At 32.4% G+C, this 26881-nt stretch overlaps 1 protein-coding gene across 1 annotated transcript; it reads right to left on the bottom strand.

Moving 5' to 3' along the window:
• Positions 1-5949: 5949 nt before the first annotated feature.
• LOC123660443 lies at positions 5950-23300 on the bottom strand. The gene is made up of 4 exons (XM_045595524.1): positions 23127-23300; positions 8596-8678; positions 8137-8254; positions 5950-7233 (listed from the first exon to the last, which is right to left on the bottom strand). Exons 1-4 carry the CDS (start codon positions 23185-23187, stop codon positions 7004-7006), a joined length of 492 nt encoding a protein of 163 aa, XP_045451480.1. The 5' UTR covers positions 23188-23300; the 3' UTR covers positions 5950-7003.
• Between the last annotated feature and the right edge of the window lie 3581 nt (positions 23301-26881).

Genomic DNA, 26881 nt, shown 5'->3' with positions numbered 1-26881 from the left:
TGCAACTCTAAGTTCCACAATCGATATCCTATCACTGAATAAAGAGCGTGGCCGAGATTACGATTATATATGACATTAATTTTTATAAAGGATGTTTCATTAAAATAAATTCATTTAATAAACTATAGGCGTTACACCGTCAAAGTGTCTCAATAACAAATAATGATTTTCTTTACGCACCTTCACGGTTAATAGTTCAACCTTAAAGGCTGATTAAGTAATTGACAAAAACGGATTATTATAGGATGCTATTAAATTTAATGTTTTACATTTTAGAGTTCCTTATACAAAAAAAAATGTAAATTGATCTTACTGTTGGTGTCTATCTATTATCGTTAAAGATTAAACGGCATCTGCAAGATCACGCTTTGGGCATTTCAATTCAAAGGAGTTTGACTAGGTTCAAAGGTGTGTTACAGTTGACTTTTTACAATAGAAATATACATGTCATCTTATTGTAGTGTAAGTGATATTATTTCTTCTATTTTTCTTATCTCTAACAGAAAATTTTTGGGTGTACTATAATGAGAAAATTTGAACCATAGTAGAAGCTAATGTGCAAAAAATAAATAAATACTTTTGTTTGCTCGCAAACGAACAAAAAAAAAAACGGAATTCAAATATATCGACAAGTAATGTAAGTAGACGCAAAATACTTAAGTAATTACGCGTTATCAAAGATTAGTCAAAAAGTCATCAGGTCTCGATTAAATTTAAATGGAATCACAAGACAAGCATTAGCTTTCGATTAAAATAAGAATCATCAAAATCGGTATACCCAGTGAAAAGTTATGTGTTATAATACAACGTAGGTCGACGAAAATATAATCAAGAAAATACGTATTATTAGGCATAACTCAAAAAGTACTTGTTAGATCTCAATGAAATTTAAATGAGATCACATGACACGCACCACCTTACTATTAAAAAGAATCATCTACATCGGTCAACCCAGTAAAAAGTTCTAAGGTAACATACATTTAAAAAATAATACACACAAATTGAGAACCTCGTCCTTTTTGGAACTCAATTAATATGGGTATGACTTTTCTGTGTGTAAACACAATAAAACTATTACAGCTATGTAAAAAATAAAATATTTAGATTAATACCTATAAGTTTAATATATATAGTATAAGTGTGCTGTGTGGCTACGGCACTAAAGAATTTAGCCACCCCCTCTCTTCCCGTGGGTGTCGTAAGAGGCGACTAAGGGATAACAAGGTTCCACAACCACCTTGGAACTTAAGAAGCCGACCGATGGCGGGATAACCATCCAACTGCTGGCTTTGAAATACACAGGCCGAAGACGGGCAGCGGCGTCTTCGGTGCGACAAAGCCAGTACTGCGGTCACCAACCCGTCTGCCCAGCGTGGTGACTATGGGCAAAACACATGAGTTCACGTTATTTTTGGCGTTAACTTGTGGAGGCCTATGTCCAGCAGTGGACTGTTTAGGCTGTAATGATGATGATGATGATAAGTTTTCAGTTTCGCTGAATCAGATCCATTTTTTTTTTTACTTAAATTTGTCACTTTTTATGTTGTTACCGCAGCAACATGTATTTTACGAACACATTGTTTAACTTTAAAATATAGCTCAATTTTTTCTTATATTACACAGAGAAAAGATTTTAAGTTTTCTTTGTTTGTAATGAATAAACTTAAAACCTACTAGACCGATTTTAAAGCTTCTTTCTAACAAAATGCACGCTTGTACATAAATTCAGAAATAATTACTTACAAAAATATACCATTTTTTTCTCATCTTATGTATAGGCGACTTCAAACTTGAAGTATGACAAACAAATTTTCTTACGGGCTTATTAGTGACGAATGAAAAGTTTCAGATATTAACTCTAACGCCGAGTTGCACGAAACAAAATTAAAATTTAAGTAGAGATTAAACTAATTTAATCACAAGAATTTCATACAATTCTTGCGATTAAATTAGTTTAATCACTACTAAAATTTTAATTTCTTTTTGTGCAACTCGGCGTAAGACTTTTAAACTATTTAAACAAAATTTTTATATATTTATTTATTAAGTTTTTCGTCGTCGTCTGCATGAACGAAATTTATTAAAATTATTCAATTAATTACTCAGTCAATTAAATTCAAATCGCAATCATAATGTTGCAAGATAATTAGACATACTATTTAAATTAAATATTAGACTCGTATTGTTTACTCGTGTATCTGATTGGACTTTATTATAACATTGTCTCAGTAAGTCTAGTGTAGTCTTTATTGACGTAGAGTACAGCAGGAAATATATTATTTAGATATATACTTGAATATCCTGACTAGGGATGTACTTCAATTTTACAGAAGACCACAGCTTAATAATATTGGTCTCAAGTAGTGTTGTGTTCCTCTCGTGACTAGAGTAGTCAGAGCTCCTGGGAAGGAGACGGTGCTTGTAATGCTCCTGGGCTTAAGTAATCGTTACCATCAGATGGACTATAAGTTTGTTTACCACATTTATAATATAAAAATTAGTCAACTAGATGCCATATATTAGCTGAAACAATTGAATATCTGAAACATTTTACAGTTGAATTAAAATATACCAGTTATTTTACGTAATCTACATCCTGTACTCAGTACATAAACGTAATACCCACTTGTCCATTATCATAGGACATAATACAAACCTCTTTAGTGATAATGTTCTAATGAAATCGTAGGTATTAAAAACGTACTAACACTAACGTGTTCACTGGTATTTGATATTAAATTACCGAACAACCTTAAAAACATTGACTGGTTATCTGGTGTATGCCAACATGGTACATAACTACTAAGCTTATAGATAGCGTTTGAAGTGATTTTATATCTCTTATTTCTGGTATTTACCCAGAAATATCCTAATTAATTGTTATTATTTTTATATTTATCTGCATTGCCTGTATTTCATACAGGATATGACTTACACTCACTTCACACTCCCCAAGTTTACGCTAAAAATGGCGTGAACTCACGTGTGTTGCCCATAGTCACCACGCTGGGCAGGCAAGTTGGTGACCGCAGGGCTGCCTTTACCGCATCGAAAACGCACGGCCGAAGACGGGCAGCAGCCCGTCTTCGGCCTGTGTATTTCAAACCCAGTAGTTGGATGGTTATCCCGCTATCGGTCGGCTTTTTAAGTTCCAAGGTGGTAGTAGAACTTTGGTATCCCTTAGTCGCCTCTTACGACACCCACGGGAAGAGAGGGGGTGCCTATATTCTTTGCTGCCGTAACCACACAGCAAGTATATGACTAATTTTATAATAAAACAGGTTTTTTTAAAGAGCAACTCTTTAGTTTCGCGCTAATACTTCTCTGCAGAATCTGCATTTCAAATAGGTAGCTTAACTTTGTAATTAATATTATTAATTGTACAATGTAATTAATTGAATAAAACAAATATAATTTTAATTTGTAAAATGACGATTCAAAAGTGTTTTTGAAGCCTACTGGAATAAATTCACTTTTGTTTTTTTGATTTTTAACCGACTTCAAAGAACCGATACCGATTTTGATGATTTTTAATTTAATCAAAAGCCGATATTTATCATCTGGTCACATTTAAATTTCATCGAAATCTGATTAAAACTTTTGGAGTAATCTTTGATAATCCGTATTTACTTGACTATTTTTTAACCGACTTCAAAAAAAGGAGGAGGTTACTCAATTCGACCGTATATATATATATATTTTTTTTATGTATGTTCGGAGATAACTTCTTCGTTTATGAACCGATTTTGATGATTCTTTTTTTGTTGGAAAGGAGATATTCATAGTTTGGTACCATGATAAGGAAACCAGGATCTGATGATGGGATCCTAGAGAAATCGAAGGAAACTTTCAAAAATCGTAAGGGTGACTAGTAAATTTAATCATGTTTTCATTAAGTACTATAAAGCACTACTATTTAATAAAGGTCTGGAGTCGATCTGATGATGGAGAAGAAAGATAGTCGAGGGAACTCTTCAACAATTTATAGCAATTACCTGCTTTTTGAACTTAATTCGTTTGTATTGATGAGAACTTTCCACCTGTATGAGTTATAAATGCCATTATAGTCTGATGATGGAGACAAAAGATAGTCGAGGGAACTCTTTAACGATTTATATCAATTACCTGCTGTTTGAACTTAATTCGTTTCTATTGATGAGAACTTTGCATATATATGAGTTATAAGTACCATTTCAGTCTGATGATGGAGACGAAAGATAGTCGAGGGAACTCTTCAACGACTTATAGCAATTACCTGCTGTTTGAACTTAATTCGTTTCTATTGATGAGAACTTTGCATATATATGAGTTTTAAGTACCATTTCAGTCTGATGATGGAGACGAAAGATAGTCGAGGGAACTCTTTAACAATTTATAGCAATTACCTGCTGTTTGAACTTTCATTCATTCATTACAGCCTATACAGTCCACTGCTGGACATAGGCCTCCACAAGTTTACGCCAAAAATAACATGAACTCATGTGTTTTGCCCATAGTCACCACGCTGGGCAGGCAGGTTGGTGACTGCAGTACTGGCTTTATCGCACCGAAGACGCTGCTGCCCGTCTTCGGCCTGTGTATTTCAAAGCCAGCAGTTGGATGGTTATCCCGCCATCGGTCGGCTTCTTAAGTTCCAAGGTGGTTGTGGAACCTTGTTATCCCTTAGTCGCCTCTTACGACACCCACGCGAAGAGAGGGGGTGGCTAAATTCTTTAGTGCCGTAGCCACACAGCACCTGTTTGAACTTAATTCGTTTCTATTGATGAGAACTTTACATATATATGAGTTATAAGTACCATTTCAATCTGATGATGAAGACGAAAGATAGTCGAGGGAACTCTTCAACGACTTATAGCAATTACCTGCTATTTGAACTTAATTCGTTTCTATTGATGAGAACTTTGCACCTATATGAGTTACAAGTGCCATTACAGTCTGATGATGGAGACGAAAGATAGTCGAGGGAACTTTTCAACGATATATAGCAATTACCTGCTGTCTGGTCGTCTGTGTCGCAGGACCAGGTTTGATGATGGAGCCTATCAACACTCGAGGGAATTTCTCAACAATTTACAGCAGTTACCTTTTGCTGTTTGACGACCGCTTTGATATAATGTTGCATGTGCCGTGTCGGCGGCGCCTAAACACCGACGGTCGCGGGTTCTATTCTAGCTCGGAGTGGATATTTATGTTTATATAAATATTTATTTTTGGTCTAGTTGTTAATCCTTGTGGTTCTCCCAACCTAGCCTCGGAGAACACGCTAGGCTGTCAGTCCCGGTTGTTATTACGTACACCTGATAGCGAACTTTACTCATAGTATGTCGACGCGTTAGCGCAGCGGTCACAGCACCGGCTGTTGCGCTGGCGTTAGTGGGTTCAATTCCCGCGCACGACAGACATTTGTATTGGCCATATAGATGTTTGTCATGATCGGGTGTTTGTGCTTGTGTATTGTGTATGTTTCCGAACCCCCGACATAAGAGAAAAAGCATCCTTGTTAGGTCTACCCATCACTAAAAATTGTAAAATAAAATAATTTTTAACAAAAAAAAAACCGACTTCAAACAGGAAACTAAAAAGTGAAAAATAAATTTACTTAGCACAAAGTAATTCGTATTTTGATTTAGTTAATCAGAAATGATTAAATAAATATTTTATAATTTTGAAGTTGGTGCCAAGTAAATACTACAACAACCTGGCTACAATAACAAATACAAACAACACACACACACACACACAAGAAACAAATAAAAAAATATTATTAGATATGTCAAAACAATAACAGAATAATAACAGTATTCAACCTAATAGTCAATGAAACAAATTATGAAAGAAAACTGAATACAACTTACGAGTAGATACTAGAGTAGTTATTGTTTCGTTTGCTAGCAAACACAATTATGTTACTTTATGAAGACCGTATACTACGTAATGAATAAAATTTTATTCCTGTTTTTATTAACTTTATTACAAATACATACGTCTTAAAGGGACAGTCAACACATAATATTGTATATATAAATGCTTAGTTAATTATTTTTTAAAATAATGTTTTAGATTAATATAATTATCTTGTGCCTAAAATAATTGTTTACATACAACTGCAAATTAAAATTAACCATTCTATATTAGTAACACAATGTCTGGGAATTTCTTGACAATATTGAAAATGAGTCTATTTTATACCAGATTATATTTTTAATGCAATTAATTGTAAAATGTACAAATTATGTTCTGTGCAGGAATTTAAATTATAACCAGAAACTAAAAATTAAAAAAAAATACTATACAATAACTTTATTAATATCAGTTTTTGGTATTTACCTATTACTTTCTATAACATTTATGTTAAATATACTTAATGTAACATGTTCGAACAAGCAAAAACAAATAATTTTTGGACGGGTTGTATATAATCAAGGCCATTGTATTTTAATTTTGTATATATTTAAAATAAGCCGCTTTGGCACTTAAAATTGTTTACAATACACGATATAAACATCGGATTATTTTGACTTACATTTTGGCTATTTAAAAGCCTATTCTTAAAAATGTGTAATGAGTAACAGTTACAATATCTTCCTTTCTAAAATCATAATAATTTTCATATATGCGATAGAAATACTGTTACACTGTTTGTTGGGTTCGCTGTTTTATAGGCAATAGATAATAATCATATTTTTTTTTACGAAAAATATAGTTAAATATATAAAGCTAGAATAATTATGTAAACTTATTTAAATTAAATCTTTATACTTTTATGTAGCTTACAAACTGATTACGGTTTTCGATGTACAACTAATTATTTTGTTATTAATCGTCACAATCTTGACCTCTCGTTAACTCATTTGAATTTTTAAACGTTTTACAGTGTGATGAAAGGGTGACATTGTTTGCATTAGCTCTTAGTTGTAGTTCATAAGTTTTAATTTTAAGGTGTAATATCATCAAAGCGGTAAGCATGGTAAAAGCTGACCGTTTCGGATTCTAGTTCATTGTATTATTGCTTGCTGTAGAGGTATGACGTGATGAGAGCGAAGATTGCTAGAGGAATAGAAACGGCGATGGATCCAGCTCCATTGCAACGGTCCTTGTCGCACACGCTGCAGTACTTGATACGCTTGCTGGGATCAGCTGGTGCCTGGGTAGCCTGGTTGTTGAAGAGACGGCAGGAATGGTTCAGGTCGGTTGGATTAGCATCCAAACAAGTACGTACAGTTGCTCCGCTTTCTGGAATTTGTAAACAAAATTAATTATGATACATATATCTGTCTTAAATAAGCGTATCAAAAAAAAAATGCATTTCACAATTGTTCAATTTAAATATTTGGTAAAAAAATTGCTCAGAACTCGTCGAACCTTTTTTGTAGGAACTACAGCTAGAAACTACTTGTATTTTCCTACAAAAAAGGTCTGACGAGATCTCTATATTATTCATTTTTAAAGTAAAATTTCACGCTACAATACATGAGGACCTATGTCAATAAACAAAAATAAAACCCAATAAATTCTTTGGGAAATTCTGTATCTTAAACCTCTTGAGAAGATTCGTTGCTCGTAACGTAATAATCATAATGGTTTTAATAAACGTCAAACAGTTTCTAAGAGATTTTTAAGAAAGAATTCATTTAAACATACTTGGTCCCTGTCTTATTTCATTATTTCTTTCGATAAACTGTTTTTCTAAAAATAGAAAAGGAAAGTACCTATATACAAATATTTTGATTCACAAAAAAGTAATATAGTTAATATTAATAAATAATCTGATAAGCATAATATAATGACAAACGTATTATCTATCACGTTGTCAATGACAAATTTTTTGACTACAATGAATCTACTTTTTGAGAAAAGTTCGATTATATTCTATGTAATTATAATACATAAGTAAGTATAATTACAACGCCTATTATTATATCAGAGCAATGTTAGTCGTTGCGTTATGTATTAGTACAAGTACATCAAAGTAACTTCTACGGTTTTCTCAAATTTTAACCACATTTTATATTTTTTTTCGTTCCTACTCAGCGCGATATGGAAGTTACTACCAGTTACCACCCATATGGTACCACAACACTTTGTCGGATATACTTATATACCGTTAATAATATATGAATTAAAATCTGTACTAACGCATGATAATCTTGTGACAGTATCTTGGTGCTCCAGTGACTCCTTCGACGAGTTCTCGTGGCAGAATGTCTCGCAAGTACTGGCGGTTGTAGTTGATCGAATCCTGAGTATTGCAGTCCTGAAAAAAGACAAATATAAAGGAATGTATAAGTCGTATATAGGTACATATATGTGTAAGTATTTTTACTTACATAGGTATATACCATATTACACATAAAGTATAAAACCTAAAAATTTCATTATTTCTTGTTGACCTACTTAAGAATCTGTTTTTTTTCTGTTTTTTCACCTGTCGCAATTAATTCAGAATTGTTGTTACCATCATATATATGATCTAAAAAATGTCTTACTCCTTTAAACGTTATGCTATTTTCCTATTAAATGACAATTGATTTAATAAACGATGTTGGTAGATGGTCAGGCTGAAATAACTTTCCTGTTATAATTTTAAACACTTACCACTAAGCTCTTAGTAGCTGAGAAGGGATCTTTGCATTTCGGGTCTGATTCAGAGTTACACTGGTAGCACTGCAGGCACGAACCTGGATAAAATAATTAAATATGCATTATATTTAACTGATGTAAATAGACTTGTAGTAAAACAAAAAAATGATGACCTTGATATCGTGAACGTGGCTGACGATTGATGAAACATAGGTAATTGATAGCACACAACGAATACTTGATTGACCCTTTTTTAAGATATTAATCACTGAATATTACAGTGGCACAATCCGTAAGTTTAGTATGAGGGTTCTATTCATGTATTCTGTTTATGGCAACATCTCGACTCCGAAAACAAATACTTATAATTCACACTAACAGTCTGTACATTTTTCACAATAGCAAGTGAATTCATATTATTATATTGTTGTAGTTTTTAAAGTAAATACTTTACTTTGACAACTACTCAGAGTGCTTAGTGCGAGTTTTATTTACAGAAACATGACAGAAACGCGTTTATACGTGAAGATTATTTTGTATGGGAATTTAAACAGTGCAGCCTAGACGATAAAGAATAGTATACGATACAATCGATACGGAATCATCTAGCGGCAAACGCGAGAACTAGGTTGAAATCCCGAATTTCCCATACAAAATGAAGTTAAAATTTACGCCCGTTATTACGAGACGGATTAAACAAAACTCGTACTAGTCACTCTGGTGTAGTGGTGCGTGTATAGGCGTCTAAACACGTGAATATTTGCGGGTTCGGGATGGATATTTGTATTTATACAAAAAAAAAAGGTTTGTAAGTCTGTCCTTGTGGGTGGGTCTCTCCACCCTGCCTCAAGAGTAGTCATCATATGTTGTTATCATAAATATCTTATAGCGATCATATCTACTCTTAGTAGAGTGCGTATCCGACAATCCGCAGTGGAGCAACGTGGTGGATTAAGCTCCAATCCTCGTTTTACATGGTGAAAGAGGCCTATGTTCAGCAGTGGAATGTTGCAGGCTGAATCGTGACGTTTACTTTATTATAGAGACAGATTTTGTTTAAAATAAACGTGTGTAAATTCAATTATTTTTAAAATAATTATTTTTAAAATTATTATAAAATTAGCTCTACATCTACCACTTCTCACCATGAGTGAACGGAAATTAAACTACGAAATGAAAATATTGTTTATAAAAATCGTGTCTGCTTTTCTATAGGTATGTTATTCCAAACGCAAGAGGAATTTTTACTAAACGGCTGATGAAAATAGTGGCTACTTAAACATTTCTGTTTATATTGGAAACATCTGTTGAAAAAAAGCGTGTTTAGTTTTTAATATTAAAAAAGTTACTTTATAACCGATTTCTATCCAAAACTTGATCATATTCACCAAGATAAGACGAGATCTCATCATCATCAATCGTCAACTCAGCGTCTAATTACTTTATATATTATTATAAAAAATTACTTTATATTATAATAAATTACTTTATTTATAATAAAAAAAATAGTAATCTTCCTATTTAATTTTTTACAAAGCGACTTTTTAGATGTCTTTGACGAATAGATATACATACAAGCTGGCCCCGCAAACGTTGTTTTGCCATATATGTAACTAACCCCCTTAATCCCCCCTCCTATTATAACTTAGGGGTATGAAAAATAGATGTTGGTTGATTCTCAGACCTACCCGATATGTACACAAAATTTCATAAAAATCGATCCTGTCGTATCGGAGGAGTATTGTAAGTAACATTGTGACACGAGAATTTTATATATAAGACTAGCTTTTTTGTGGGGGGGGGGGAGTCTCTGAGTGTTTGTAGCTACGTCCTCATCGTCTCCCCTGGACCCTGTCCTGACCCCGGTAACGAAGGTGGCAGGCAGGTGACTGAACGCTATAAGTTGTACTTGGTTGTAGATTGTTTTGTCCGTGTGACTACTACTGTGAAGCGGTGTTTCTTCTACGCGAGAGCAGAGATGGAGTTGCTAAGGGCCTTTCTCAGGGCCAACCTAACGGCTCTTCTCAGAGCCAACCCAATGGCTCTTCTCAGGGCCAGCCCAACGTAAACGTTGTTTTGCCACATATGTTATTAACCCCCTTAATCCCTTATAATTTATGGGTGTGAAAAGTAGTTGTTGGCCGATTCTCAAACCTACCCGATATGCACACAAAATTTCATAAAAATCGATCCAGCCATTTCGGAGGAGTATTGTAACTAACATTGTGACATGAGAATTTTATATAAATAAGATGTGTCGTTGATATAATAAATATTTCCATAGTATCATTTAAAACACGACCAAAAATGTAACCATGTAATTACTTCTGAATGTAATGTGATCAAATTTTTGTTAAAAGTTTGTTAAAAAGTTATTTTGAATTGTTTTTTAGTATCGTCATTATGAACTAATTTTACATCAGTTTTTTTTAAGTTTGTTCCAAAAAATAAAATTAAAAATTTCATAACTGAATTGTTATACATAAAACAAAAACAAATTAAAAAACTTTTATAAAATAATTTCAAAAAGCTATTTAGTTTCCCGGAGGTATCTTACACGTAGTAAGATAAACTTGTGAAGAGAACAATCTGTACTACGTTATAATTTATGTCTCAGCCAGCACAAACAAAGCAATTAAGTAGAAATATGAATACTTGGGAAAAATCGACGACGGAGAATATTTATAACGCCATATAAATCTTCATTGAAACATAAATGGAAATAGGTCAAAACAATCAATGTTAGTCTAGTCGACGTTGTAATGAATTCATTGGAAAACATGGTTTCTTATTCTATAAGAAGTTTCGTTGTTCCTACTTAGTATTAATAACGCAAAATTTGTGGGGAAGGTTGGATGAATGGATGTTTATTGAGTAATAATAATAATTCATGGCAAAGCTACTGAACTGATTAGGTATATTGAAACTTGGTACGTAGGTAGTTGGAGATAGGAGAGGAATAGGATTACTTTATATAATTAAACTTTTTGTCCCAAGATTCCCATGGGATCGGAAATTACGCGAATGAAACCACGAGGTACATCTAATATTCTTATTTAGTTTATTTATGTTTATTATTTAGTGTTTTTCTCATGCTGTTCATTCTTATTTGTGTCTTTCGTGATTTGTTGGTTCCGATATAATTATGATATTTCCGTTGATAAATCCGTTTTCTAATTTGTATTACGATTCGAAAAATCTCTTACATGAACTTTTATATAAGTTTGTACTTTGAGTTTATCATGTATCTATTTTGTATCTACATGGTGTATCAAACTATAATTAGGATTATTTATATATGCTGTTTTATTATTCATCGGTATATTTATTATTATTTCATATATTTCTTGAGTACTAGTACTAGTGTGTTGTATGATGTTTTGAAATGTTTACGAATCTTATTTAAGAACTTAGGTACTAGTAACTTCTGTAAATGGGTCTCATACAGTGTAATGTTCTATTTGTTCACGGTATCTGGATAAGTATTACAGTACTGTGACAAAAGATGTATGAGTATCTTCATTTCCAAGGATAATATCATTATGTAAGTAGTATGAATACACATATAATACTAATTCTCGGTATAGCGTACCTACTAGGACAAGATTAATTGACAATGCTATAATGGAGGTTGCCTGGAAGAAATTGCTTTAAGCGAGAAGGCCGCCTTATATACTTTTTCTTGTTTTGCAATTTACTTTTTTTCTGATGTTCAATGAAGATTATAGTGACTCATCGCAGTCACACAGCATAGCCGCTCTTGACCAATTAAAGCCTAAAATAAAAAATTAGACTGCCAGTCTCGACGTCTTACGTGAACTGGACAATACGAAAATGATATTCTTATTAACTATGATCTAATTGGATAAGAGGCTAAACTGACTAACAACGACGAGTTACTATTTCCTTAAAGTAAATAAAAGTAGCATGTTTTATTTGCTTATTTCTTAACCAGTAATAAAATAAACCGGTTCTCACTATTATCAACAATCGTAGTTACTTTATCAGAATCTTCTTATATACTAGATATATACGACTCCGTTGGCGATGATATCATCCATCCATTTATATCTTTAGGCCATGATCAAACGCGTCACCTTCGACAAGTTTCTATAACAAACAGGCGCGGAATATTTTTTATTGCCTGGATCTGTGACAAGGACGGGGGAAGGGTCCAAAAATCGTGAAATTTGTGTGACGTAATTTATGGATAGTCCCTAATGACATTAATCTAGAACCGTGTTAAGTTAAATAATAGAATAAAAAATCTTACGTAGGTACAATGCTTTTCGCTGATTTTGGCTTCATCCCAAATTACATTAAATTTATTGACCTAATGTATTCCGTAAACCCATGTCTTACCATAAAAAACGTAGTCTTCTTGTTTACGGCTTTTTCTTGTATTTGGACGCGCTATTGTTAGTGTCTAGTCAGAAAAATAGTTTCTAAAGTTGATATCCAATGACCTATTTAAGGTAAGATTGGAGAAAGTAAATGTCAAAAATGTGTCTCATAAATACCGAAACTCATTACTCGTATTATAAATGTAACAAAAAAAAAAACTAAGAAATATGTTTCTTTTTTCAGTTGTCTTACCACTCTAAAATAATAACTCATTACAATAAAAAAGAACAAACGACCGCAAATGAAAAAAAAATGTACTGTCGAAATTCAATTAATCATACAATAATTTGATAAACCTCATAATTATTTTCAATTTATTTTCCGATATAAAACTATTTAGTTTGATTGTGCAAAAAAAAAATAGTGGAAAAGGCGACAGTAATTTTCAAGGTCCGTAGTAAAATATAATTACAAAAGCCTTGAGATATTTTTTCCACAAATAATTCACTTAGTATAGTTATTTCATTATTTTAATTCATTCCAGTATTGTAAAATAAGATAATACTTTTTCACTATTTCCTCGTACATTTTGCACCTTAACTGCTGCCATATAACTACGCAGATTGAGCTTGGAGATAAAGGCCTATTTTTTGTTCTGACAGAAAAAAATTGAAAGAGTAAGAGTGTAAGTGTAACATAGAAACTAGACAATTAAACAGAAATGAGAAACTCCATTTCTCTTAATGAATGTAAATAGAGTTATTCTATGTTTTATAATCAAATAAAATGAATAATAATTATTTCAAGGTAATATGATGACGACTATTTAAAATGATATCTCTACGGAAACGAATTCGCTAGTTATGAGTCAGCTCATGAAGATACCTACATATGCGAGTATGTATACAATACCTATTTTTAATCAAATCCTATTCTTTTTATATTTTTCGTCTAGTTTCTAGGGAATGAAACTGTCTTTACTATGTAACAGACGATAAACAAATAAATTAGTACAAAATTTTTGAAGTGAAAATTCTTTAGGCGCATGAGGGTACAATTTACGGATGAAACGGCAACGTTTTATTGAAAAGTCAACGTTTTTGTCGATGGCGCTGGAACGGAAATCTACAGTTTTAGATTTGTATAAATTTAAAGGAGACTTAAAAATAGTTTGCCAAAGAAGTTTCACTTCTGATTTGTGTACTTTGTACGCACGGGCTTTTTTCTTCGTCAATTCCTTATGTTTAACGTGCTCAATATTTTTTATATGATTACGATACGCTATTTATATTTTCACAGATAAACACTAATTTTTACTTAATTTATTTGTAGTTTCTAAATATTTACAGAAAAATTAACATACGTGTCGTTGGTTCTCTAAGAATTTAAATTAAAGACACGGTTATGACATGTGTAACGACAATTTGCTAATTGGTTGCGTCACCAACGTTTCATACATGTGTGCTATGTGGGTACTTAAAGCGGGTTTCAAAATCATTTCACACAAGATAAAATATGTGATTTCACTTACATATTGGGTTACTGCTTCGCCATAATTAATAGAAGCGTGCATTGTTTATGAACTTTCTCTATAAACGCCGAACTAATACATAAAAAAAATTGAACTGGCAACAAACTTGATATTTTTAAGAAATAAATTATTCTTTTTATACAATTTTAAGATTGACATACCTATATATTATTAGTTTATGCGATAAACTAAAATAAATAAATCAAACGATGCAATGATTAATGTATTTCTAGCAACACGATATATCGTGAAATATAAGTAAGGCAAATGCTCAAGCGGTTCGCTGCTTATAAATAGATGTATTGGTTACCTTTACCAAGGCAAAGGCGGTGAAGCGATCTAGTATTGCAATGGTATTCTCAAGGATATCGGCTATATCATTAATAATCGTGAGATATGTTGTATCTTAAGACTGACTTTGTTATCATAATGATGTTCCTGATGTAGCGATAGCTTAATAGAAATTTCACAAATTTTCTAATAGATATATTGTGCACTAGTTATGAGTACAAACATTACTTATAGTGCAATTAAATTAAAAATGTACCTACCATTTAAGGTATTCTTAATATTTTATCGTTATTATCTTAGATTTTATATCTTTATTAAGCAAATAAATTTATCTACTGCGCATTTGTATAATTAATATTATTGTTTTAAAACAGTTAACTTTAGTTTTACTTGTAATAATATAAATTGTAAAGTTTGCAGCTCTATAAATATATATATACGTTCTAACTTCAGTTGCTATGAGAACATTGTAAATAAACATAAACAGATTCTTAAAATATTATAGTTTTAACAAATAACGAGTGTGCTTTAGACCACACGACTGAAGTAAAACTTTCTATCTTCACTAACATATTTCTCCCTCTCAGCTTCCGTTCGCCTCGCCCGATCACACTTTTCGTAAAACTCTCGTCACGCATTCACCAGCTTACTCCCCAAGTCAAAGGCGCGTAAAGAAATTTTAATTCAAAAAAATAAATGTTTGAAATTTTATTGATAGTTTTAATAATTTTTTTATGTAAATATACTGTTATATCATATTCGCACTTATTATGCCTCTACGTAACCAGAACAGCCAACAGACGTCAGACCAATTTGTGTAATTGAACATTACCAATTTGTGTACAAAAGAAACACAGAGATATACATTGCGTGAACTTCTGTGTTGCGCAGTCGTTATAAACCTGGACGCTGTCCAAAATCTAAAGTACAAACTTTTATGCTTACAATAGAAGCGTTTAGTTTTAATAATTATTCCTTGTTTTAATAACTCTAATCGATACTTTTGAAAATTATATTTACATTTGCGTGGTTTTACCTGCTCTCCGTTTTACTTCATTTGTAGTGCACGAGTGCATGGCGGTTATGTTTATTATTAACCGACTTCAAAAAAAGGAGGAGGTTATAACATTTTAGGTTTGTATACACTTCGGCCTGTAATATCCCACTACTGTGCATAGGCCTCTTTCCCAATGTAGGAAAAGGATCAGAGCTTAATCCATCACGCTACTCCAATACAGGTTGGCGGATATATTTCCTACTATGAGTAACGATCGCTATAAGATATTTATGATAACAACCGGGACCGACTACTCTCAAGGCACGGAGGGGAGATCCACTCACAAGGACAGACATCCAAACCAGTTTTTTTTTCTATAAATACGAATATCCATCCCGAGCGAGAATAGAACCCGCAAACCTTCAGTGCTTTAGGCACCTACATGAACCACTACACCGGAACGGTTGTTAAAAGTAATGTAAATGAGTAATGATCGCTATCAGGTGTACGTGATAACAATCGTGCTCTCCGAGGCACGGTGGGGAGACCCAGGAGGACGAATAGCCAGACCGGAAATAAATATTTGTATAAACACAAATATTCACTCCGAGCGGGAATCGAAACAGTCGGTGTTTAGGCACCGACGACACGGCCCACGCACCATTACACCAGAGCAGTCCATTTGTTTATTTAATAAACCAATTTCTTTCGATGTTCGTCCTGCATAAAACAAAACACAATGTCATATCGGTTTCATAAGTGTAGCGATCAGTTTACTCAAAAAATAAACCAAATAAGTGAGCCAATTTTATATGACATTTTGTTAAAATTTTAAATAATATATATACTTTATGCTAAGAGCCAAAATTTTTCGTTCATCTATTGCATGTCGCATGTGTTCCGCGCAATTTGTGTTTTGGTTTTTATATTAATGTAAATGTTTTTATATACTAAGCATCGTTGTTTCATAATACCACACAATTCTTTATTTTATTCTGAATCTTATAAGCATATGTTTGTTATATTATAGCAGAAAGGTATATGAAACACTGAAGTCCTGGCATTGATATGAAATAATCTGAATTAAAATTTTAGTCTGGTCTCAAAACACTTTTTGTTTGACACTTGCAGTTTGTTGTTCTTTTTTGTTGCAAATATTTTGAGTGACAATTTAAGCTATTAACAAGTGATCGTTGGCGCAGTGGTCACAGCACTGGCAGTTGCGCTGGCCGTTGCTGGTTCGATTTCCACTCACGACAGACATTTATTTTGGCCATTGTGTATGATCAATTCCCGATGACCAATGGTGTCAAACAGGGTTGTGTTATGAGACCTACACTTTTTGCTCTCTATTTCGCTGCAGTGCTGAAGGATGCGCTCCGGAGTAGCAGCGGTCAAATAGTTATAAATACAAGAACTGATAGCGGGATCTTTAATTTGTCTCGATTTAGAGCCAAAGGCAAAGTTCAGCAGCGTCCGGTACTGGAAATTATTGAACGCCGATGATATCTGTCTAATGGCTGATAGCATGAGCAACCTCAGGCAGTATATGGAAGATCTGGACAAATCTTGTCAAAGATTTGGATTAACGGTAAATGCGTCTAAGACGCAGATACTAAAACAGCCAGCTCGAGGCATGATTGCTGATCCGTCCGCTATACACCTTAATGGAAGGGAACTTGACGTAGTCTAGTCATTTAGATACCTCGGAACATTGCTCAAAAACGATAATCGCTTAGATTCTGTAATCGCCTCACGTATAGCAAGAGCTGCGGCTGCATTTGGAAAATTATATGCAAGGGTATGGAATTCGCATGACCTGACGCTTAAAACCAAAATAATAGTATACAAGGCAATAATACTTCCAACCCTAATGTACTCCGCTGAGAGTTTTTTGTGCATACAAAGGTGATATTAAGCGACTTGACAGCTTTCATATGAAGTGTTTGCGTACTATTCTCCGAGTGAAATGGCAGGATCGAGTGCCTAACTCTTAGGTGTTACGAAAGGCCGGAATGGAAGGTATTGAATGCTTACTGATGACCAACCAACTTTGATGGTGCGGACATGTAGTACGGATGGACGATACCAGACTGCCAAAGGCATTGCTTTGTTCGGAGCTTAGTTGTGGGAGGAGGAAAGCCGGAGGTCAATACCTCCGATATAAAGACGTCCTTAAGCGCCACTTATCGACTTGCGGCATGTCTGTGGACTCGTGGGAGGAGCTGGCACAAAATAGGACAGAATGGAGACGAACCATCAAATCAAGTATATCAATCTTTGAATCCAGTCGCTTAGCAAGCCTAGATACTAAGCGCGAACAACGGAAATCCAGTCCTAAGCCCTTCTACGATTACACATACAATAAAGACGGCCAATTGTACTGTTTTTCTTGCTGCCGAACGTTTAAGACAAAGTTTGGCTTCGCTAGTCATCTCAGAGCGCACGCCAGGCGCTAAAAGAGGGTCGCCGTAGACGGATACGTCTTGGACGACATCATGTTGCCGGACCCCGAAACAGGAGAAAATCCTACTGGGGGCCGTCGATTGTGAAGCGGTTGTTTATATAGAAGAATATTTAAGTTTGTGCATATGCGTTATTGTATTAATATGCAATACATCCTAATTGCTATTTAACACAAAAATCAGCAGTGGATAATAATAGAGTACCTGGGTGACTGAGTTTAGCTCGGTATTTTTAGTAAATCGTGTTTTTTGGAAATCATTATTTATAAAATATGCATATTTTTTATCGACAATGATAAAAAATATAAATAAATATAAAAAATCAAAAATAAAAAAATAATAATGAAAAAAATGATAAAATATGAATAATATTTTTCAATTTAACATACATTATTAAATAAAAAACAACGAGTGCAATTAGAAAAAAAAAGAAAAAAATAATAATCGACCGAGCTAATGATATTTTTTCACTGTCTAAAAACTGAGATAAAACGACATTTCCTAAAAATCAATCCTAGCTAGATTTATTTATCTCCCCCGAAATTCCCTGCATACTAAATTTCATGAAAATCGTTGGAGCCATTTCCAAGATTCAGATTATATATATATATATATATATATATAAATATATATATAATCGTTGCAAGAATTGCTCGTTTAATCGTTTAATAGTATAAGATATGTATGAATGTATATATTTAAAATTTGAATAGTGTTTTGTATTGACGATATTTAATTGAGGTGATGAAGGCCAAACAGACAATGATGTCACTCGATCAGTTCATTCTAAAGAGTGTACAAATCTCATTATTTATTATTTTTACAGTGTATTATAATACAAAGGTCAGACTTGTTGACATTTATCATTTTTAAAAAACATGCTATATAACACAAATGTAATAATCAATAATCTAGTCCTAGGACTACTAAAAGGACTAAAAAATAATCTCTATTTTATAAAAACAATATTTATTATACCAACGATAATGTCATATTTAAGATGACAATTAACAAATAAGATCACGTAAATAACATTTCATACTAAATTTTTTATGACTGTTGATGACAATGTTTTTCCTCAATATTTTTAACGAAAAAAGACTTTATTTAATTCAACATAATGCATAGAGAATTAAAAAAAATAAAAACAATGTTTACATACATATTTACAAAAAACACTTGGCGTCGCAGTGGTTTAATATATTTTGGTACTCCATATAACATTTCTCCCATTGAAATCCTAATTTGGCAACGATTTTAGTCCTCTCAAAGTTATTAGTATTAACCGACTATTTATGAAAGTGTGGTTTTATGTAATAAGTTATGTTTCTATAACCAGTAATCTATACTAAGATTACAAAGCTAAAGACTTTATTTGTTTGGTTAAGCACGATAATCTCAGGAACTATATACTGGTTCGAATTGAAAGATTCTTTTTCTGTTGGATAGTCCACTTATCGAGGAAGGCTATAAGTGGAAGGCTACATACAACATCGGACTACGACTAATAGGAGCTGAACAATAATAAGAAATGTTACGAAAACGGGAAAAAATATTCTTTTTTGACAGCTTCCGTTGCGTGCGCTGCGTAAACGGTTAAAGCTAACCAAAATCATTTCGAAATTGGTCGCCATAAAAGTTAAAAAGTCAGAGATATGTCTAACTTTTAAAGTTGACTCATTATTACATTTTTTATGGTAATCAAGTATTCTAAAATAATGCGTTATTTGCGAAGGTTCTTTTATACACAACATATAAATCATCCAAATAAATAAGTTATTCATCACAAGTACTTCTTTTCAACATTATTGTCCATGACGTCATTTAATTTCAACGAATATCTTAAAAGATATCATAGTTTTAAAATAACTCCGGAACAAAATAACACAAAAAATAAAAGGTGATTTTATAGCATTATTGTTAGTCAGGCATATAAATCCTTACGAATGAAATTACTTCATCAATAAGGCAATCTTATGGATATAAACTTTGTCGATTATAATATTTAATTTAGACGCATAGTTTAAGAGAAAATATAAAAATAAATGAAACGATTCCGCGTTGCGCCGCGCGTCTATGTAAGTCGCCCGACTCGCACAGTAATTTACTAATGCATTAGGAATAAGTATATGTATAATATATGTATTGTGTGTAACATTCACAGTTTTAAACATATTTTAGTACGTTTTTCCTTCAAATTAACCGCGGGGCACAGCTAGTAAATTTATATACCTACTCGTAATATTAAAAAATTTTAGTAACAATTTTATTAAAAAGTTAAAAAAGGAACAATATACAACTTACATGTTTAACTAATTAACAATAAATATTTATTGTGTTTTAACTACTATATACTTTGTTGTTATTAATTACTATCAGTATTATTATTATTATTATTATTTATTAGTAATATATGTAACTACTCGTATAAGAAATTAAGATTCTAAACTCCATCTACCTTTTTTTTTCGTGGGGAAAATCCATCATGGATACCCTCCGGCGCGGGGGCGCCAGAGGGTTATGTCAGACTCCTACTGACTAAAAAACCACCACGTGTGAGCAGTCGTCCGCCTGGGTGGGGCGAGATGGGGTCGCACTAGCAATCGCCACCTCGCCCCGGAAAGTCCATCTACCTAGTCCAGCCATAAGTTCGGTTACAAATGAAAATGCATTTTTTTTAAATGAAGTAATTTAATATTATTAAAATTTAAACCTACATAATTATTAATATTTCAGCAAAAAATAAAAAATATATTATATTCGAAATGGCCACCTTTATGGCCGCCTTTAATCTGTTTGGCCACGAATCTATGTATTTACGCACTGTTTCCAAGGGAAATTTCGCCATTGCTTACTGCAAAGATTTTTTAAGAGTCGTTTAGAGCAGGCCATGTCCTCTAAAACTGACCATAATTTGAAGTCTAAAGGGTTGAGGTCTGGGCTAGATGAGGGCCAGTCTTCAACTTGTTTGTTTGTTAACAATGTTGGTTTCAAGCCAGGCTTGGGTAGTTCGTGCCTTGTGACCAGGTGCAGAGTCCTGCTGGAAAGTCCACGATATATTTTTAAAAAGTGTATTGCTGAGAGGTTTCACAACATGATCCAAGACTGTATCTTGGATACACTTTGGCTGAAGTTTTCACTCCTTTTTCACAAAAATGTAGTTTTGTGACTCTTTGATAAGACACGCCCCACCAAACCATCACTAACGCAGGATGATGACCACGATGTACCTTTCCGACAACTTGAGCAGCTTCTTTAGAACTGTGAGCGTACACTTTATCATTTTGCTTATTGTAGTGTTCTTCAATCGTGAAATTTTTTTCATCGGTAAAGAGGATATTTCTGTGCCTTTCACCTGCGTATCGCGACAGAAGGTATTTTGATCGATCCACTCTCTTTAATTATAAAAATTGATTTCTCGCAAATCTTCATTTCTCGCGATAAGATTTTTTGCTTCCTAATGGGTTTCGACGAATTCTGGCTTTAACAGCCTTTTTAGTTTTAACAACACGCGACCGCCCCGATCTTTCCTGTTGCTGTATCTGTTGATAGTACTATATACGGCTAATACCAAGTTTTTGAAGTGTCTGGAATATGATCGATGGCTCCATACCCACTTTGTGCAATGCGATCACTGCAATACTATTTTCTTTAACACCCCATTCCATATTGTAATTTGATAATGAACACGAAAAAATATGTGAAATGGCGCAAAATCGAAATAAGTTTTTAAAATAATATACGTGTTCCAATTTCAAAATAATTAAAAAATTGAAAAAAAAGAAAAGTTTTTATGTAAGAGTATTTATGGCCAGACTAGTTATATAAATAAAAATGAATGTTGCAACATAACTCGAGAATGGCTCAACCAATTCGGCTAATTTATTTTTTTGTATGTTCCTTAAGAGCCACGGAAGGTTTTTATACTAATTTTTTTTTAAATATTAAAAAAAACAGTTTTAAAATTTTGACAGAACGACGTCCCTCCGGGCAGCTAGTAATATTATAAAAAAGCTGAAATAAAACAATTTCATAAAGTATTTCTGCATGATTTATAAGTCTGGTATTTTTCCGGACAGAAATGTTATAAAATATATAAGTTATGAGTATAGAAAATTGCTACATTATTATTTTTATATACCTATTGTAACTAGTTGTAACTACCATAAAACCTATGATGTCATAACTAGATTGTCCTTGTAACGAAGAAAAACAAAACAACTTTATTACCCATAAATAATAATTATGTAGATGAATCGTGTCTTAGGTATTGCCGTAATAAATAATTACTTAATTGTTACTATAAGTAAGATATCTACAGATATAAAAAATATTCGCCGAAATGTGTGTACGCGCACATAAATAATAACGAAACGACTGTACTAAATTAGATTTTTTTTTTAAAGAAAAAAACGATATATTCACAAAAAATAAATAAATAAAATTTGTGAAAACTTTACTGGTTATTGAAAATGTTAATGTGTATTAATATTATTGTGTTATAAATACTGTTTGTTTTAAGAATATTAAAAAAATAAATAAAAAAAGGTACGAAGTCACCGATTCAGCTAGTGTTTAAGAACATAATAATAGTAGTAATATGAACATAAAAAATAGAATTTATCAAAATCAAAGTTGTTACCAAGTTACTATTAAATCTGTGCGCCGTTATTATTTTATTATTTTTTGTGTATTATCCATTAACTAAGTTAATGTGAATCATGATTACTGATATTAAAGCTATATTTAACGAAATCAAAACCGTGAAATTAAAATTCCGACTTTGTTTTTTAACAACAACAATATAATACGACGCACTAAGTAGCACAATGTTAGTTCTTTGTTATATTTACATCTATAAGTTCGTTATTTTTTAAAACCTTAACTTAAAAAATTACGGCGGGAAAATTAAACATACCGATTTCTATGACAGCCAATAGGGCAGCCAAGCTTAAGAGGTGCACTCCACTTCGGGCCATATTTATGTATGGTGTATATTGACGAAATTTGTAATTATTTTGATTATATGCGAGCGATCTCACGCGACGGGCAACCAAGACTGAAACACCAACCCACTTGCCGACATCGCGTCGCCGACGAACGCATTTACTAATGTAGGGTGCACCTGTTGTCAAAGGTTGTCGGATAATCATAGAAAATACTTATCGTTAAATATTAGTATTAGGATCGAAAAATATGGAAATGAAGTAAACGTTGATTTAGCAATATTAAATAAGGATATTGTTCGTTTGATTGTTTGTGAAACTGAGTGGGTGACTCGAATCATTTGTGACTAAAATTTGTATGTATTCTTATTATAGTAGTATATGTACAAATTTAAAAAGTGATTAAAAGTTTAGGTACATGGGCAAAGTTAAGTTCACTAGCTTAATATATAGCAAAAGCATAGTAAAAATAATCAATGTAGGTAGTACATAATTGTTTGTGGTAAAAGAAATGATCGTATGCGTAATAATTTAATAAAAGGGAACTGACAGAAAGGTTTGATTCTTTGGTATTTGAAAAGTATATTACTCTTTCCTGAAACTGATAAAATGTAACCATCACACTACAGCGACAGCGGTAGTTTTTGGCTATTGATCTTTTAGTCATCGTCGTGTGATCGGTAATTTTAATTTAGACCTAATCACCCCACCACCGTCAAAATTTAGGAATCATCTATTCCATTTCTGTATTATATAATCCGATGTGTGTTTTTTTAAATTGTAGACTTATAAATACGAATGTTATGGTTACACTGTCTTCTCTTCCTCTGGTGATAATAAATATTACAACATAGAAAACTTTTCGAACATTTCTGTTGGGATTGTTTACTTATATCTTGATATTTCGTATAAACTTTTTGGATAGTGTCCTTTCTAATAAAGTAGAAATATATGTAATAAAAAAAAAGAACCTAGATTGTGGCTCTAACCATCGTGTGACTAATCCAATGCAAGGCAAATATTAGTGACGTATATTTTATGATTTATCAAAAGCATTTGATTGTGTAGGCAAAAATCTTATTACAGAAAAATAACTTAATTTAAAAAGCCAAGATAACGTAGATGCATGTTAATTTGTTTGAAAAAAGCTCTATTTATTTTTACCCATAGTATAAACTTCAAGACATATGCAATTTGTACGTATATGAATAAACATTAAATTGTAAGCTTCCATAATTTATTAATTAAAATGTAAACGATAAAATATACTTATATACGATCGTTCTAATACTAAATGTAAAAATGTAAACCATTTCTAATTATTATTGGCAAAAAAAAAATGACTATAACAAAGTTAATGTATATATCATATTTAATACTAAATTAGTATAAAATTGTTCGTTACACGTGCTGAGCGAATAAAACCAGTGTTAGGACAAAGAAGAGCTCGCACCAAAGCAGAAACATAGAAAGTAATTTAGTGCAATATATTTCAATTATTTATTACTTCAAAATTTAAGAGTTTTGCAATAAACAGATTACACAATAACGCGGTGACATAAACACGTTGTCCAAAAGAATACATACACAGGGTCGACGGTTAAGCAACCGTTGTTTATCCTGAATATGACATTGTTCATTCATCACGTAACACCATCGTGACTAACGTAAAGGTTCAAAGCTATATGTAACACAATGAACGTTTAATGTTTAGTCATTGTTCTAGTAGGTTTTTTTATTTTTCTGTAAAATGTAAACTATAATGAATTACAATGCTAGTTAAAATGAGTTATGTTCAGCTTGTTTAATTAAAGTTTTGACAGTTAAATTAATAAATATTACTTATTTTGAGTTGAAACAATAACAGCCTTTAAGTACCTAATTGGCCTCTTCTCCACATGAGCGAAACGTTGAAGAAAAGTGAACTACGCAGTCCTTTTGCGTACTGACGTAATTCCCCAACCAACAGTGACGATCACAATTATGATTTTTTGATAACCACTTGGATTTCAAGAGCTTTTCATGTTCTCCGTAGCACGAGACCAAGGAGATATAAATAAGAAACTAATATTTATTTATAAACAAGCATGGAGCGGATTTCTTAAGTGTGAATAAAACACTGTATTAGAATGGTCACTAGCATGATGAGCATACATGATAGTGAAATGTACCCGCAACATTTTTGTGAGGTTATACCTACTTGAAATTTAGCAAGGCTTACGCCGAGTTGCACGAAACAAAATTAAAATTTAAGTAGAGATTAAACTAATTTAATCACAAGAATTTCATACAATTCTTGCGATTAAATTAGTTTAATCACTACTTAAATTTTAATTTCTTTTCGTGCAACTCGGCGTTAGAGTATTACATATTCTGTCATTACGAAACATTTACAGTAGAGACTTGATTAACCGGTCTAATTGATGTTGTTAGGCGTTCGGATAATTGAATGTGTGAAGAAAATATGTTTTATATATATGGTATGTCATGTATGATATGTAAAAGTGTGGATAAAACAAATGCGCATTAGTTTTAATTTTGTCATTATCTTGATAACATTGTATAGGTACATATATAGGTATTGATCATCACTAAATAAAAATCTTTTAATGTTTTGAATTATAAATCTATTTAAAGGTACAGAAAAATTGTAAAAAATGTTTTTAGTCATTGAAACATTTAATAATTCACTCACAATACATTAAAACATTTATATTTACTACATAAATAGTAGCTCATACCGATAACTTAAAAATTATTGTCTACAATCGACTTCGCAAAAGCGTTTTTTACTCTACATTTGAATGTATGTATAAAAATAAATAAACTTCACAAATAAAAATCAACCCTTAAAATTTTACACTTAGCGATGATATTGAGTTATAATATACTCATAAAATACACGTAAACTGTTAAACTCTTTGGTTTCTTTTACAGTAAATTGGAATTAGCACAATCATGAATATCACATTGCTCTTACAAAATCTTTATTGAAATTCTTAAATACGCTATTTTTATTTTTAAAATGCAGTATTGCAAACGAGTTGAATTACTTAATATATAATTTCTTTTTATTTAAAAGGGTGTAAAGTAAAACTTTAATAATTGCATTAGTTAGGTCAACCGCAAAGCTTTTTACTGCAATTCCACGATCAATCATAATCTATCAATGTTTTGAATGCATAGAGGACGTATTGTAATTAAAAAATCTCTACATTATAAAAAGGTTAATATATTTATTCAATAAAACAAAATTCTATCCATAAATAATTATACATAGTCCTGTTTGTTATGGGTATATATATATATAGTTAATCCTACTTTCTATTTTGGGTCGACGTTTCGTCATGGGCACGTGATAGTTCAGTTTTCGTATCAATTTAAAAATAAAAATAGAGGCGATACGCATTAGGTACCTCTATAACCAATGGATCGCACTCGGAACGCAACGCTACACCGTTATCGCGCTATACCGTGTTAAATCTTTACTATTTTTATTGTGTCAAATCACGACTCGACAGAATCGTAAAAATCAAGGGATTTTAGGTTTTAAATACCGAAATTTCGTGATCTTAGGATTCTTGCAAATCGTACGATTTTAGCTCTATTAAGCTTTATTCTTTACCCGTAATATAACTTTATTATTCTATTACATGTGTGTTGTATTATATGTGTATGTGTATGTATATATGTATTTACGGTCGAGTTGAGTTGCCTCCTCCTCCTT

This window comes from Melitaea cinxia, chromosome 15 (assembly GCF_905220565.1).
Source record: "Melitaea cinxia chromosome 15, ilMelCinx1.1, whole genome shotgun sequence".
In the NCBI taxonomy this organism is placed as follows: Eukaryota; Metazoa; Arthropoda; class Insecta; order Lepidoptera; family Nymphalidae; genus Melitaea; species Melitaea cinxia.
The sequence above is the reverse complement of the archived record's forward strand: the minus strand, read 5'-3'. Positions and strand labels throughout refer to the sequence as shown.